General features: G+C 47.0%; 1 protein-coding gene across 2 annotated transcripts; it reads right to left on the reverse strand.

Moving 5' to 3' along the window:
* Positions 1 to 1,019: 1,019 nt before the first annotated feature.
* LOC135506753 (serine/arginine repetitive matrix protein 1-like) lies at positions 1,020 to 12,161 on the reverse strand. Of its 2 annotated transcripts, none has more exons than XM_064926111.1 (7): positions 12,025 to 12,161; positions 5,616 to 5,719; positions 5,187 to 5,265; positions 4,185 to 4,386; positions 3,536 to 3,607; positions 2,005 to 3,059; positions 1,020 to 1,614 (listed from the first exon to the last, which is right to left on the reverse strand). In XM_064926111.1, exons 1-7 carry the CDS (start codon positions 12,117 to 12,119, stop codon positions 1,020 to 1,022), a joined length of 2,202 nt encoding a protein of 733 aa, XP_064782183.1. In that variant the 5' UTR covers positions 12,120 to 12,161. The 2 variants fall into 2 exon arrangements, with proteins under 2 accessions (XP_064782183.1, XP_064782182.1); XM_064926110.1 differs by having other exon boundaries at positions 4,185 to 4,389.
* Positions 12,162 to 17,852: the final 5,691 nt, after the last annotated feature.

The raw sequence follows: 17,852 nt of genomic DNA on the forward strand, positions 1-17,852 counted from the left end.
TGGATCTGTGTAGACATGTCTTTGGAGTGTGAACACACACACACCTGATTTGGGCCCACCTGAGCCTCTCCTGCGGCCGGGGAGTGAGGGAGAGAGGGGCAATGCGGAGGAGGGCGTGACCTTGAGTTTCCTGGCACGCGGTGTCCTGCCGTTGGTCTTGCCCTTCCTCACCATCAGCAGACTGGGAGGGGCCACCTCGCCCTTCTCCTTCCCCCCTTCGCCGTCAGAGTCGCCGTCCGAGTACGAGTCGGCCGAGTTGCCTGACATCACTGTAGGGGGAGAAAGAGAAGGGTCAAATACATGTACGTTTCTCAACTTTAACTACAGCGCTGGTCCTCATCATACTAAAGGGCAGTCCAAAATTAACAATCATTGTGAGATGACTCTAAACTGTTTAACCCCCGAGAGTCGATTGGCGCATTGCTGCGTCAATCGAAGTAACATAATGAACAAATCCCCATCAAAATGTCCGTTTAAGCTAGAGAGAACTTTTTCATCCGCCGATGTCGCACTTCCGCATCTGCGGTGAAAGGTGGCAGAGCCAGAGTGGTGTTTGTCAGACCATGAGACATGCGGAAAATCGGTCTTCTCAAGAGAACGTCCGATCAGTTTGACCGCCGACCGCTAACCTTTCTCTAACTGTCATCATGCTTTGTTCCATCCGTTCCATTATATCAAGCAGGTTGAATCGAGCGCACTTAATACACAGTAAAGGAGAGGAAAATAACTCCACTTCTAGCTTAACCAGTCAGGTCTGGCGTATATGTCAATCCTCAGCGTCTCCTTACCGTCAAGCTCCAGACAGATGTGGTGGAGGCTCATCCCCCGGAACAGCACGCCGTCTCTCTCCCCGCACAGCACCACGCGCCCCACTCTACCCATCAGCCCCGGGTCCTGGCCAATCCCGCCGCAGCTCTGTGTCACGTGGTACTCACGCTCCAGGAAGTGTTCCAGGCGCTCTATGGCGTTCCCGCCCGGCTGTCCTGGCTCCTCCCCCTCGCCGAGCAATAGCAGCTGCGTCAAGATGGCGACCTGGCGCCGGACGCGCGTCTGGGTGAGGGCGCGGGGGTTCCGGGTGCCGCTGGAGCGGGCCAGACTCCGGAGGAGGTCGGTGCCCGGAGGGGGGTGGCTGGAGAGTGGTACGGCCGGGCGAATACGTACGGGTTCTGGGGATCGACGCCGACATCTTGCCTGGTCTGGAGGAGGAGTTCCAGACACGGCTCGCAGTGCGGTGGCAGGATAAGAGGCTGGACTCTTCCTCGTTTGCCCTGGACACCTACTCGAGGCAAATGCGGAAGCACGAGACGCTCAAAGGGCGAAAGCGATGCCTCCAGGGGTGTGAGGGCGGGCGGGGCACCGGGGGGCACCGGCACGGGGCACTGGGGGGTGACACGGGCGCGGTATTCGGCTATGACCAGTTTGGAGACCTCGCACTCGCGGCGACGGTTGTAGAGGATGAGCAGGGCGAGGGAGGAGTGGCACAGGAGGCGCCAGGCCTCGGCGGATTGGAGCTGGCGGGATAGGGAGAGGAAGGCAGAGTGCTGGAGCCTGCGGAGGTAGAGAACCAGGGAAGACAGGGAGGAGAGGAGGGGCAGCATGTGGAGACGGCCCGAACTGAGGGAGAGGGAGGGAAGAAGAGAAAGAGAGAGGGGAGAGAGAGATTAGTTTCAATTGCAGGTGTCAGTTATTCATTTATTCAACGCACAATACAACAGGGAAAAATGTTTTCAAAGTATCTACTATCCTCATTACCTTTATTATAATGATAACATCACATTAGCAGTTTGAAGTTACTTTTAAGTCAGTCTCAGTTGATTTTAGTAATCTAATTTGAGCATGCTAAAAGCATTCCCACTGTTTTACATCCACCAATGCAGAAGCTAAGCAGCAGTTCAGTTTGCTGATACATCAACTATTTCTCACTATCCATTGATGAGGTGAATTTGTCATTTTGGTGAACTAGTCCTTTAACGGAGTACCAACCCCCCCCCCCACAGCACTCACCTCAACAACTCCTTCTCCTTTTCCTCGGCTCCACTGTCGTCTTCCATCATTCCGCTCTCCTCCTCCTCTCCTTCATTTTCATCCTCTTTAGGCAGCCGCTCCACCTCTTTGGGCGTCTGCTGAAAGACGTGGGGACAAGCCGCCTCTGCCTCTTCTTTGGGCCTCGCCACTGCCACTTCCACCAGGTCGTTCTCCTCTTCCTCCTCCTCTTTTTCCTTCTTCACTTTGCGCAGTCCCGCCTTTCTGGGCGGGGTCACAGCCACCGGAGGCGGGCTTCTCTTCAGAACGGACACAGCCACGGCACTGCGTCCTCGGGGCGGAGTCAACACCAGGGGGGAGGAGTTTCTCCCGACGGCAGAGGAAGGGGACTGGGCGGTGGTGGCGGAGGGACGTTGAGGAGACAGGGAGAGCGCGGCGGCTGCGGCGCCCCCCTGTGGTGGCTTGTGGGAATTTTGCTCCGCTCCTGACGCCGCCGATGATGACCGAGGTTGCTGCTCGGACTGAGCGTGGTGTGCGGCGTGTGCGGCCGCCAGGTGGGGCATAAATCGCTCGATAAGCGCGGCGCGGATCTCGGGCTGGTTGGGGTGGTGCTTGTCCAGGTGGCGCCCCAGTGAGCGGAAGTGGCGCCCGCAGTAAGCGCAGCTCAGCTTCTGGGGGGTCACGCCCATGCCAACCCCCCTGGCGATGTTAATACTGATGTTCGCCGTCGTGTTGGGCCCCAATGGAGCAGGGGATTTGAACAGAGAAGGACGAGAAGAGGTGGAGGAGGAGGAGGGAGGAGGGGGGGAGAAGGTGAGGGGGCGGTATGAAGTGGAGAGGGGGGGGCGGCCCGGGGACGTCCGGTGAGTGGTGGTCCTCTTTTTGGAGGGGGTGGTGGTCCGGCGGCGTTTGCGGCGGCGAGGTGTGCGTCTCTGACTCCCGTCCTCGCCCCCCTCATTCTGGGGATCCGAGTCGCTGGCATTGGAGTGGGAGAGGGGGGAGGAAGAGGGGGAAAGGGGCCAGGAAGGGGTGAGGTAGTCCTGGGCTGAGAGAGAGGGGGGCACGGACTCTTCCTCCTGGGAGCGAGAGATGAGTAGTGTTTGAGCCAGTTGTGTGAGTAGAGTACAGACAAGTGACGTAAGACAGACTGTTTAGAGCAGTGGTTCTCAACCCTGGTCCTGGGGGACCAAAGGGGTGCCCGTTTTCGTTTTTTCCTTAACACTGCGCACCTGATTCAAAGCTTGAAGCATTCATGATGAGTTGATCATTTGAATCAGCTTTGTAGTACTAAGGCAAAAACTAAAAGGTGCACCCCCAGGGTTGAGAACCACTGGTTTAGAGTGTCTGTCAACGGTGGGTGTGTGAATGAGGAGTGTCCATTTAGAGCGCTGAGTGAGCAACACTAGTATGTTACAACGCTTAGAATCCTATAAGGGAAGTGGGGTGAGGGTATAGCAGACAGGCGTATGAAACGTAGACATACAAAGCACGCACATGAGTATAGTATTTATGTGTTGTATAAACATAGTAGGCAACGGGTGTCTTTTCTAACCTTTTTGATACTGTTGTTCTCGGGGTCGGAGAGACACTCATATCTCCCTGGAGACACCGTACCGCGGAAACCCTGGAGGAATATAGGCTCTATTAGCATTCATTGTTATCACCCAGGGCTGTCAATCAGACGGTCAAACCAATAATAGTAGTGCTCCAAAAAGCACTAGATACTATAATCAGTCAGATACAGTAGTCAGCCAAGGTGAAAATTCCCAGATACCCATGTATTATGGCCCAACAAAAATTACTCAACAATTTCTGTGAGAAAAAGAGGATTATTTAACCAGAGTAAAACTAAACAGCGCAGAAATGTGTTGCACGTGATCCAATCGCTAGTTTCAGTACTTACAACTTGCCTTGGATAACACAAATCATGGATATTGTGGCATACTGTCGATTTCAAAATGTAACTATTTTGTCATTATTTGGCTCACTACATGTGAAATGTAAGTTGTTCATTGAAAACACTATTCACCAAATAGAAAGATGGGTAAACTGCATTTGACTTCAACTATATCCCAGGTTATATCTGTAGCAGCCATCGCTATGGCTACAGTTACTTAGGCTCTAACAGGTACATCGTCATGGTTACTCACCATGGCAACAGTTACTTCGGCTCTCACAGGTATGTCGCCATGGTTACTCACCATAGTGTTGTCTCCCCACTCGGTCAGGCTGTAGTCAACGGTGATCTCCTCTCCTTTGGTGATGTCTCGGATCGCTATGACGACCAGACGCACCTGGCTCCCACAGTGTACCTCGCGGATGCGGCAGTTTGGAGGAGGGGGGTACATCACCGCCGCCCCCCTGCCCCCGCTGGATCCCTCCTCACCCAGCTCTAAAGACCCACTGCTGAAAGGGGGAGGGAGAGAGAGAGGTGGGGGGAGAGATAGGGAGAGAGAGAGAGAAGGGGTTGGAGGGAGCTAGATCAGCACAAGTGGACCTATGCGTACAAAATCAGCAAAAATAGCAGCTAACACACACACTTTCAATTACAACACACACACAGCTACCCCACGCAAAACAGCACAACAATACAAAACATTAGGAACACCTGCTCTTTCCATGAGACTGACCAGGTGACAGCTTTGATCCCATATTGGATGTCACTTCAAATCCACTTCAATCAGAACGGATGAAGGGGAGGAGACAGGTTAAAGAATGATTTTTAAGCCTTGAGACAATTGAGACATGGATTGTGTATGTCTGCCATTCAGAGGGAGAATGGGCAAGATAAAAGATTGCCTTTGAACGGGGTATGGTAGTAGGTGCCAGGCGCACCGGTTTGTGTCAAGAGCTGCAATGCTGCTGGGTTTTTCACTCAACAGTTTCCTGTGTGTATGAAGAATGATCCACCACCCAAAAGGACATCCAGCCAACTTGACACAACTGTGGGAAGCATTGGAGTCAACATGGGCCAGAATCCTTGTGGAACACTTTCGACACCTTGTACGGTCGGTCAACTCAGTATTAGGAAGGTGCCCTTAATGTTTTGTATTCTACAGACACACACACACACACACACACACACACACACACACACACACACACACATTAAAAAATACAAACGTCATCAAATAAAAAACATATCATAAAAAATAACACCATGAAATTAAACCCCCCCCCCACACACACACAATCACACTCACCAGATCTGAGCAGGGTCATTGATGTAACATGGTCCATCCAGTGTTGGTCGTTTGTTCTCTGCAGCCTCCTTACCATCACCTGAGAGAAGAGTACAACAGGATTACACACGAGCACACACGCGAATGCACACAGACACACATGCACGACTGCACACACACCGACACGTACGAAAGAACACACACAAGGTCATCAACCTTTCCCCCACCTGAACGCATATGCACGTCACACACCAGTCGCACACGAACACAGTCGCACACACGAACACAGACACACATTTATATATGTCAGCACGCACACACAACCCCCCTCTTCCACCCATAACACACACAATCATGGATGCATACACTACACAACTATTACACACACACACACACACACACACACACACTTGTCAACACAAGAATCATCAATATAGGACAAACACACACCTGGACAGTAGCTGTGTTCGGAGCTGTCCTCCTCATCCTCTGTGACAAAGACTCGGTCGCACACTTTCACCGGCGTTCCCTTCCTTTTCCTCCCACAACCGCGTCTGTGGAACACACACAGGGAGAGAGAGAGATTCTATCAATTTCATCAATGCCCCAGGCGGACCAATCTTCACATCAATCAAGTAGGAAAAGCAATCAATACACTGATCACCAATTTATTTTACTAGGCAAGTCATTTAAGAACAATATTTTATTTTCAATGACGGCCTAGGAATAGTGGGTTAACTGCCTTGTTCAGGGGCAGAACGACAGATTTGTACCTTGTCAGCTTGGGGATTCAAACTTGCAACCTTTCGGTTACTAGCCCAACACTCTAACCACTAGGCTACCCTGCCGCCCCACCAATAGGAAGCCAGTCTCAATTTCTGTATCCAACTACTTTCAACCAACAACTGAATCATTGATACATTTTTTGGGGATTGATTTAAACTATTTATTGGTAAAATTGCAATTACTTTGGTTTATTTGGGGAAAAAGCTGAATGCTGACTGGGTAGAATTGGGTCAAATTCTTACTGGGTAAATTGGTGTTGAAGGGACATTTGTGAGTCACAAGCCACAATACAAGACACTGATCCAAGGTTTGTGTTGAGTTTCACTCCACTGCCAGGGATACAGGGATGGTAAACTGATCCAAGATCTGTGACTGCGGTGCAGAGTCTAGCCATAGCGTAAAGCCACTTGTAAGAGCAGTGGATACACTAGGAGCTGATCTGAGCTAATCTTTCTTTGCCTCAATCCCAGCTGTAACCATTCAAATACAAGCACTAGAAACTGGCTTTGGATCAGTGTGATTTAGGGCAGTTTGTCCACACACACACACACACACACACACACACTGTTTTCTGTAATTCTTTCTATTTTCTCCTTACATGACATTGGAGGCTCTTAAAACTAGGCCATAGGAAGACAGTGCCTTGGTTTCTCAAGTGTTCATTACTGTGTGTGTGTGTGTGTGTGTGTGTGTGTGTGTGTGTGTGTGTGTGTGTGTGTGTGTGTGTGTGTGTGTGTTTGTGTGTGAGCGAGAGAGAGACTCTTTGAGCAGAGATATCAACCAGACTCGCTGTCTTTGTATTGATCTGCCCCTCGCTCTCCATCTGGACTCGTGATAACGTGTGTGCGCGCCTGCACTTTCTTGTGTGCACACACACACTCTCGTGTGTGTGTGTCTGCATGGTCACTCATGTAAACTTGGGCCTAGTTGCTCTTTCTTAAAGTAACAGCCTTCTTTTAAATGCATTTCACCCATTCCCCATTGTGTGAGGTAATTAACATTATCTAGAATGGTCTTAGCAACAACTGATTTACATACAGTACAGTGGTTTATAGTGTGTGTGTGTGTGTGTGTAGTACAGTACCACAGCCTTTCTAGCCTGGTAAATACCTCCACTTAGGTTACATACACTACATGACCAACAGTATGTGGACACCGGCTCTGCAAACATCTCATTCCAAAATATTGGGCATTAATATGGAGTTTGTCCCCCCTTTGCTGCTGTAACAGCCTCCACCTTTCTGAGAAGGCTTTCCACTAGATGTCGGAACATCGCTGCGGGGACTTGCTTCCATTCAGCCACGAGCATTAGTGAAGTCAGGCACTGATGTTGGGCGATTAGGCCTGGCTCGCAGTCAGCGTTCCAATTCATCCCAGAGGTGTTCGATGGAGTTGAGGTCAGGGTTCTATGCAGGCCAGTCAAGTTGTTCCACACCGATCTCGACAAGCCATTTCTGTATGGACCTTGCATTCTGCACGGGGGCATTGTCATGCTGAAACAGCCTTCCCCAAACTGTTGCCACAAAGTTGGAAGCACAGAATCGTCTAGAATGCCATTGTATGCTGTAGTGTTAAGATTTCCCTGGAACTAAGGGGCCTAGCCTGAACCATGAAAAACAGCCCCAGACCATTATTTATCCTACACCAAACTTTACAGTTGGCACTGCATTGGGGCAGGTAGTGTTCTCCCGCCATCTGCCAAACCTAGATTTGCCTGTCGAACTGCCAGATGGTGAAGTGTGATCCACCACTTCAGAGAACTCGTTGCCACTGCCCAATTTACATTTTTTTTAAAAATTGTAGTCATTTAGAAGATGCTCTTATCCAGGAGTACACAGTAGTGAGTGCATACATTTTCATACTTTTTTTCATACTGCTCCCCAGTGGGAATCAAACCCACAACCCTGGCGTTGCAAGCGCCATGCTCTACCGACTGAGCCACACGGGAGCTTTACACCACTCCAGCCGACACTTGGCATTGCGCATGGTGATCTTAGGCTTGTGTGCGGCTGCTTGGCCATGGAAACCCTTTCATGAATCACCTGGCGAACAGTTCTTGTGCTGATGTTGCTTCCAGATGCAGTTTGGAACTCGGTAGTGAGTGTTGCAACCGAGGACAGAGGATTTTTACACACTTCAGCATTCGGCGGACCCGTCCTATGAGCTTGTGTTGGCTAACACTTCGCGGCAGAGACGTTGTTGCTCCGAGACCTTTCCACTTCACAATGACAGAATTTACAGTGGACCGGGGCAGCTCCAGCAGGACAGAAATTTGACGAACTGACTTGTTGGAAAGGTGGCATCCTACGACGGTGCCACGTTGAAAGTCACTGAGCTCTTCAGTAAAGCCATTCTACTGCCAATGTTTGTCTATGGAGACTGCATAGTTGTGTGCTCGATTATATACACCCGTCAGCAACGGGTGTGGCTGAAATAACCGAAACCACTAATTGTATATATATATATATATATATACATACATACATATGAAATACACTAATATATATATATAATATATATAGTGTATTTCCTAACCAATTTGTTCCAATGGAATTTTGCTTATTTCTCCTTGATGGCATTATGTGTCTTCAAATACAGCAGGTGGGACAAGTGTAAAATGTTCTACTACTATGTGTGTTTGTGAATTCTACATGAATCAATGCACTACGACCACACGTTATATAGTGCGCTACTTTTGACCAGGGACCAGTTATGACCACGTCATATCGCCAGTCTCTAGGATTTATCATGACATGTTCACGTAAACCCAACCTGGATTGAGGAAGTAAGTCCACAGGAGTGTCTCTCTTGATGATATTCCATTGTATGTGTGTGTGTGTGTGTGTGTGTGTGTGTGTGTGTGTGTGTGTGTGTGTGTGTGTGTGTGGTCTATTCTAGTACTGTCTAATCAGATGTCTCTCTTCTCCATTCCATCTGTCCTTCACTCTATCACTCCCTTTCTCTTCCTCCCATTGATTCTCTCCATTCCCCTATCCCTGCACATCTCTCCCACAAACAAACACACTCTCACACACACAGCCCTCTGCCTTTGCCAACCCACATACACAAATACACAAACAAGTCCTCACTCAAGACCAACACACACACACACACACACATTCTCTCTTCAGCCAAGCTCACATGCACGCACACACACCCCTCCCCCCTCTCTAAAGCTCACATGCTCTCACACACACACACACACGCTCAAGCGCACACACACTCACTGTCTCTCTCCCTCCCTCCCTCTCTCTCAAATATCCAAACCCACAGTCTCATGTTCCCTCTCTCTCACACACACACACACACACACACACACACACACACACACACACACACAGGAAAAATACACACACACAATCTAAACCATACACACTCCTAGACTCTTTTCTCTCTCTAACACACACACACACACACACACACACACAATCTCCAGAAAACATGCACCATCTCTTTCTCCCATGCATGCACATACATTTTAATACATACACATCCTCTCACACACCACACTAGTCTCCATAAGGCACGCATGCACACTCACACGCAATCCTCTTCGCACACTCTCGCTCCTCCATGGATAACATTCTCTCTACACGCACACACTCCAACCCCTCTCTCTCACACACACACACACAGTCCTTCCCTCTTTCATAAACAAAGTAGATGCATAAACACTCTCCTTTCCTCTGTCTCTTACACACAAGCAAACACACTGCCCTTGTCTATGTCACACACACACACACACACACACACACACACACACACACAAACCTTGCCTCTGTATCCCCCTTTCACACACACCCTTCCCTTTTTCTCTCTGCCTGCAGAACACACACACACACACACACACACACACACACACACACCCTCCCCCTTCTCCCTCTGCCTCCAGAACAAACACACACAGGCACGCACACACAGACACACACATTCTCTCTCACACACATACACATACTTTTTTCCCCCAAGACACACAGACACTCATTCTCCCTCCCTTCTCTGTTTCAAAAACGCACGCACAAACACACACACACACACACACACTTCCTCACCCTCTCTCTCTCCCTCACACACCCTCCCCTTCTCTTTCCCTCACACACACCCTCCCTCTTCTTGCTCTCTCCCCTTTAAACACACACACTCTCCCTCTCCCTCTGTGTGTGTAACACCCCCCCTCTCTCTCTCTCTGTGTAACACACACACCCTCCCCCTCTCTCTGTAACACACACACACCCTCCCCTTCTCTCTTCGTCACAAACACACTCTATCCCTCCATTTCTTAAAGACAGACACACACACTTTTCTTCACCAGTCTTCACTGTCAGTTTGTAATAACTAACCAAAAACTACAATCTCTCTCACACAAAATATGATACCAGAAAATATTAGTCTCTTACCATCCTAAACTATTGTTTCTACTTTGAAGACAACACACTACTGGAAAGTCAGAAACACAATTCTCACTCACACACACAATATTCCCCTTTGCTTTATCCCTTCTACAAACACACACACACCCACATTTCTTGGTTACACATAAACACACTAGTCCCTCACACACACACACCACTCCTCTCTCTCCCTCACACACACCTTCCCCCACTAAGCAACACACTATTCCCTCCCCTTCCATGTACCTCTCTCACACACTTCCCTTCTATCTCTCCCTCACACACAAACTCCCCCTTTATTACACAAATATGCTCACCCTCACGTACACACACGTCCTTCAGTCTCTCTCACAGCCCTCTCCTCGCACTCTCCCTCCCTAAAAACACACCTTATTTATTTTTCCTCACACTCTCCTCTCTCTCACACAATCTCTGAAAAATACACCTTTCTTCCTCTCCCCTACATACACATTTATTCATTTTCTCCTCTTCCTCTTTCACACACACATGAATACACACACCCTCACTCTCTTACACACACACGCACAACCACACAACCTCTCCCCTCCTTTCTCTCTCACTCACTCACACACACACACACACAACACACACACTCTCATACACACATGCCACCCCCTCTAGCACACACACTGTGCTCATTCCACTCACACACTCTTGTTCTCTTTGTCACACAGTCTCTCCACACAACACACACCCCCTCCCTCCCTCACACACACACACACACACACACACACACACACACACACACACACACACAGTCTCTGTCACGCACACACTCTCCCTCTCTCCAACACACACACACTCATCTCCCTCTCTCTAGCACACACTCCCCCTCCCCCTCTCACACACACATACTGTCTCTGTCACGCACACACACTCTCCAACACACACACTCCTCCCCCTTGCTCACACACACACTCCCTCCCCCCTCTCTAACACACACACACACACACTCACACAGTGCTCGTTCCTTTCTCTCACGCTCTCTCTTCTCCCTGTGTGTGTGAGAGGTCTCTCTTCTCACACAACACACACACACACACACACACACACACACACACACACACACGCTCTGGTAGCATATATAACAAGTCACCATAGCAAAAACGAACAAATATATTATATTCGGTTTACTTTTTGTTTGTTAAGAGTATCTACTAGTACCGTTTGATAACTCGTTGGTTGGCTAGTAATTCACATACAATTCACATTTGAGAAAATTGTTAGTTAACTACACAAGTGCAGAAGTTGCTAAATTAGCTAGCTAGCTCGTACAGTTCTCGCACACACGTACAAGCGGGCGCGGAAACACACACACACACACACACACACACACACACACACACACACACACACACACACACACACACATCAAGCTGCTTTGTGAAGTGGGTAGCAACAAATTAATTATAGTCTAATGAACATTATACTATAATTTATACGGGTTTCTCACACTCTCGCACAGAATAAGTTAATAACGAATGTATTACAACTTTAATTTGAGCCTACAATACAGCATTGGATCAACAAACACGCGCGCGCGCGCACACACACACACACACACACACACACACACACCATCTCGCTCGCTCGCGTTGTCACACAGTCACTTCAGAAAAATACCTATGGCTACTAATTAACTAACTGACTAAAACCCTCACCCCCGAGGCGTCGGCGCCGGTTTGGTTCCCTCTCCGTCGCTGTCCAGTGTCGGTGGCTCCCGGTAGTCGAAGAGCGAGAGTACGGTCTCCGCCATGTTAGCAATCAACTAGTCTTCTCCGTCCCTCTCTCGCTCTCCGGCTCTCTCCACTAGCTCACCCGAAGGTTATTCTAGCCACTCCCATTGCTTCAGAGCGGAGGGATGGGAAAAAATACAAATAAAACTACAAGCTACTAAACGATATGTTTAGCTCGTATATAACAAAAAAATAAATAACATCCATACATTGTGGTAATGGTAGGGTCGTTTTAAAGGGAATATGCTTAGAAGGCTTATTCTTTGGAAGTGCGGTAAAGATTTAACCCTACAGATATACGCATTGGACTCGTCTGAGGAGAGACCATGAAAAAAATAGCTGTTGCCTAAATGCCTACCGGTTTCTAGGAGAATAATTGATTAGCTTGGTAACTGACTGTAACTAGAAGAAGGGGAAACAATGTCTGTCTTTGTCTCTTTCTGGATTTACCTGCGAATTTAAAGACGTTTTCTTGCCGAGAGTAATGTTTTACCCTTGCGAGAACTCCCAAGATTTCATCAGAGTTGACTTTGAATTAAACTGCTGAGGCAACTTTATTGTGCTCATTAGCGCCACCTAGTTTATTACCCAACAGCAACGTAATTTACCAGCACCACTATCCTATCTGCAGTTTGAGTTATTCTGGTACAATCAGTGTCGAAACAAAACAAAAAAATTGGGATGCATGGTTAAATAAAGGTTAAATCAATAAATAATAATAATATTAAATGGCAGCAAAGCCACTACAAAACACTAAACAATACATTAATTGCACCATAACGGGGACAAACGGTGCCCACAAACTGGCCTACATAAAGCTGTCCCAACAGCAGAGTACCAACACCTTACCACTGCTACACCTGGCTATCAGTGGAGCCTTGTCTGGCAACGAAACAGTTCATTCAGCCTCATTTACTGCCTTTAAAAAAAACATATATGATACGGCTGACTTTCTTAAACAAATGTGGTTTCTACTGACAAATGAGATGTACAAACTATGGCATAGGGGGACAACAAGTGGATAAAAGGCAATCCGTAATTTCGAATAAGACATTAATGAGCGAGCCAGGACAGACGTTAGTCAATAGACTATTTGTTCAGGAATTTTGAAATATCCAGCTACAGAATTCAGAACATGGGCCATTCTTACAGTGTTCTCCATGTACACTAGGTCAGAACCATAGGATAAATAAAGGGGGCATTTAAGCAGACAATGAAAGCTCTTACAATATTTGATAATTACATTTATCAAATACAGGTTATAGGCTACATGTGCACAACCAAATCAGAACAGTATGAGAAATTAAGAAGTGAAAATAAAAAAAATTGGGGAGGGGGGGTGAGGCACATGGGCTACTAACAGCGTACGACACAACATACAATTAGTATTACATTCTTAGCTACAGTATACATATCTCCCTGGCATACTACATAATTTATGCAGCAGCATACAATACATTTTTGGATTCACCTTGTTGTGCTGTGCTCACTTGAACAGGAAGGTCATCAAACTTTGTCATCAAAGTCTGCCAATCCCTGAATTTATGGTGCTTTTAAGACAGCAGAACAAGAATATAAAGAAGAATATATATATTTTTAAAATCATGATGACGTCAGTGATCTTCAGGTCGTAGCTCTAGAAAGAGGCCCGAGTTCCGAATGTACAATTCCGAGTTGGATTAAAGTTCAAAGCGTATTTTCCCAGGCGTAGCTCGCTTTTCCCGAGTTCCCAGTTGTTTTGAACTCACTGAAGTCAGATTTTGCGGTTCCGAGTTAACAGTTGTCTTGAGCGCGGCACAAATCATGCTTGATTGACAGCATGGCCAATGTTGAATGTTTATAATTTTAAACTAGGAAAAGAGACCCTTAATCTTAGACCTTGGCCACTGATTTCAGATTTTTTTTCTCCAGATTTTTTTGCGATTTTCAACTTGTTATGTAATGTTTATGTCCAATGGCCGATGAGCACCGATATGTTTTATCTATAATTTCTCTTTATTATTTATCTTCATATGACAAGGATTAAAATGCATTTGCCGGTAGATTGTTGACTTGATTCATGATGATGACTGCTAGCTAATAATTTGAAAGTATGATGATCAGTCCAATCAAAGCTACTGTAGGTATAACGGAATTTTATCTGTGGCCAATGAGATTGAGCCTTCTTGAAAGAACGCTTCTAATGTAACTCAAATCAAATCAAAGTTTATTTGTCACGTGTGCTGAATACAACATGAAATGCTTATGTACAGGCTCTAACCAATAGTGCAAAAAAGGTATTAGGTGAACAATGGGTAGGTAAAGAAATAAAACAACAGTAAAAAGGCTAGGCTAGGCTAGGCTATAAAAGTAGCGAGGCTACATACAGACACTGGTTAGTCAGGCTGATTTGAGGTTGTATGTACATGTAGATATGGTTAAAGTGACTATGCATATATGATGAACAGAGAGTAGCAGTAGCGTAAAAGAGATGTTGACGGGCGGTGGGTGGGACACAATACAGATAGCCCGGTTCGCCAATGTGCGGGAGCACTGGTTGGTCGGCCCAATTAAGGTAGTATGTATATGAATGTATAGTGAAAGTGATTATGCATATATGATAAACAGAGAGTAGCAGCAGTGTAAAAAGAGGGTTGGGGCACACAATGAAAATCGTCCTGGTAGCCATTTGATTGCCTGTTCAGGAGTCTTATGTCTTGGGGGTAAAAACTGTTGAGAAGCCTTTTTGTCCTAGACTTCGCACTCCGGTACCGCTTGTCATGCGGCAGTAGAGAGAACAGTCTATGGATGGGGTCTTTGACAATTTGTAGGGCCTTCCTCTGACACCGCCTGGTGTAGAGGTCCTGGATGGCAGGCAGCTTAGCCCCAGTGATGTACTGGACCGTATGCACTACCCTCTGTAGTGCCTTGCGGTCAGAGGCCAAGCAATTGCCGTACCAGGCAGTGATGCAACCAGTCAGGATGCTCTCGATGTTGCAGCTGTAGAACATTTTGAGGATCCCAGGACCCATGCCAAATCTTTTTAGTTTCCTGAGGGAGAATAGGCTTTGTCGTGCCCTCTTCATGACTGTCTTCGTGAGTTTGGTCCATTCTAGTTTGTTGTTGATGTGGACACAGAGGAACTTGAAGCTCTCAACCTGCTCCACTACAACCCTGTCGATCAGAATGGGGGTGTGCTCGGTCCTGCTTTTCCTGTAGTCCACAATCATCTCCTTAGTCTTGGTTACATTGAGGGATAGGTTGTTATCCTGGTACCACTTGGCCAGGTCTCTAACCTCCTCCCTATAGGCTGTCTCGTCATTGTCGGTGATCAGGCCTACCACTGTTGTGTCGTCTGCAAACTCAATGATGGTGTTGGAGTCGTGCCTGGCCATGCAGTCATGGGTGAACAGGCGGTACAAGAGGGGACTGTCAGGAAGTCCAAGATCCAGTTGCAGAGGGAGGTGTTTAGTCCCAGGGTCCTTAGCTTAGTGATGAGCTTTGAGGGTACTATGGTGTTGAACGCTGAGCTGTAGTCAATGAATCGCATTCTCACATAAGTGTTCCTTTTGTCCAGGTGGGAAAGGGCAGTGTGGAGTGCAATAGAGATTGCATCATCTGTGGATCTGTTTGGGCGGAATGCAAATTGGAGTGGGTCTAGGGTTTCTGGGATAATGGTGTTGATGTGAGCCATTACCAACCTTTTCAAAGCACTTCATGGCTACAGACCTCTGTAGTCATTTAGGAAAGTTGCCTTTGTGTTCTTGGGCACAGGGACTATGTTGGTTTGCTTGAAACATGTTGGTATCACAGACTTAATCAGGGACATGTTGAAAATGTCAGTGAAGACACCTGCCAGTTGGTCAGCACATGCCCGGAGCACACGTCCTGGTAACGCATCTGGCCCCGCAGCCTTGTGTTTGTTGACCTGTTTATAGGTCTTACTCACGTCGGCTACAGAGAGTGTGATCACACAGTCGTCTGGAAAAACTGATGCTCTCATGCATGCCTCAGTGTTGCTTGCCTCAAAGCGAGCATATAAGTGATTTCTATGGCAGCACCCAAAAAAGGCTTGAATTTTCAAGGTCTACCCTTAGACGTGGCGGTGACGTATTGTCCCTATGAGTGACAGAACACTGAGCTAATCACGGCCCGGTGCTCTGTATTTTCTGCTGGCTTGCCCGACTACCACAGAAAGCACTGAGCTAGGCTTAAACACCTGCATTTTGGAGCTACCTTACTCAAGAAAACAAAAAAGAGACCATGTTTGTACGTGGCTATAATAATGCAATGATATACAGTGGGGCAAAAAAGTATTTAGTCAGCCACCAATTGTGCAAGTTCTCCCACTTAAAAAGATGAGAAAGGCCAGTAATTTTCATCATAGGTACACTTCAACTATGACAGACAAAATGAGGAAAAAAAATCCAGAAAATCACATTGTAGGATTTTTAATGAATTTATTTGCAAATTATGGTGGAAAATAAGTATTTGGTCAATAACAAAAGTTTATCTCAATACTTTGTTATATACCCTTTGTTGGCAATGACAGAGGTCAAACATTTTCTGTAAGTCTTCACAAAGTTTTCACACACTGTTGCTGGTATTTTGGCCCATTCCTCCATGCAGATCTCCTCCAGAGCAGTGATATTTTGGGGCTGTTGCTGGGCAACACAAACTTTCAACTCCCTCCAAAGATTTTCTTTATGGTTGAGATCTGGAGACTGGCAAGGCCACTCCAGGACCTTGAAATGCTTCTTACGAAGCCACTCCTTTGTTGCCCGGGTGGTGTGTTTGGGATAATTATCATGCTGAAAGACCCAGCATCTTCAATGCTCTTGCTGATGGAAGGAGGTTTCACTCAAAATCTCACGATAAATGGCCCCATTCATTCTTTCCTTTACGCAGATCAGTTGTCCTGGTCCCTTTGCAGAAAAACAGCCCCAAAGCATGATGTTTCCACTCCCATGCTTCACAGTAGGTATGCTGTTCTTTGGATGCAACTCAGCATTCTTTGTCCTCCAAACACAACGAGTTGAGTTTTAACCAAAAAGTTATATTTTGGTTTCATCTGACCATATGACATTCACCCAATCTTCTTCTGGGTCATCCAAATGCTCTCTAGCAAACTTCAGACGGGCCTGGACATGTACTGGTTTAAGCAGGGGGACACGTCTGGCACTGCAGGATTTGAGTCCCTGGCGGCGTAGTGTGTTACTGATGGTAGGGTAGGCTTTGTTCCTTTGGTCCCAGCTCTCTGCAGGTCATTCACTAGGTCCCCCTGTGTGGTTCTGGGATTTTTGCTCACCGTTCTTGTGATCATTTTGACCCCACGGGGTGAGATCTTGCGTGGAGCCCCAGATCGAGGGAGATTATCAGTGGTCTTGTATGTCTTCCAATTCCTAATAATTGCTCCTACAGTTGATTTCTTCAAACCAAGCTGCTTACCTATTGCAGATTCAGTCTTCCCAGCCTGGTGCAGGTCTACAATTTTGTTTCTGGTGTCCTTTGACAGCTCTTTGGTCTTGGCCATAGTGGAGTTTGGAGTGTGACTGTTTGAGGTTGTGGACAGGTGTCTTTTAAACTGATAACAAGTTCAAACAGGTGCTATTAATACAGGTAACGAGTGGAGGCCTCTTAAAGAAGAAGTTACAGGTCTGTGAGAGCCATAAATCTTGCTTGTTTGTAGGTGACCAAATACTTATTTTCCACCATAGTTGGCAAATAAATTCATTAAAAATCCTACAATGTGATTTTCTGGATTTTCTTTCCTC

The sequence above is a fragment of the Oncorhynchus masou genome, chromosome 20, assembly GCF_036934945.1.
Source record: "Oncorhynchus masou masou isolate Uvic2021 chromosome 20, UVic_Omas_1.1, whole genome shotgun sequence".
NCBI lineage: Eukaryota > Metazoa > Chordata > Actinopteri > Salmoniformes > Salmonidae > Oncorhynchus > Oncorhynchus masou.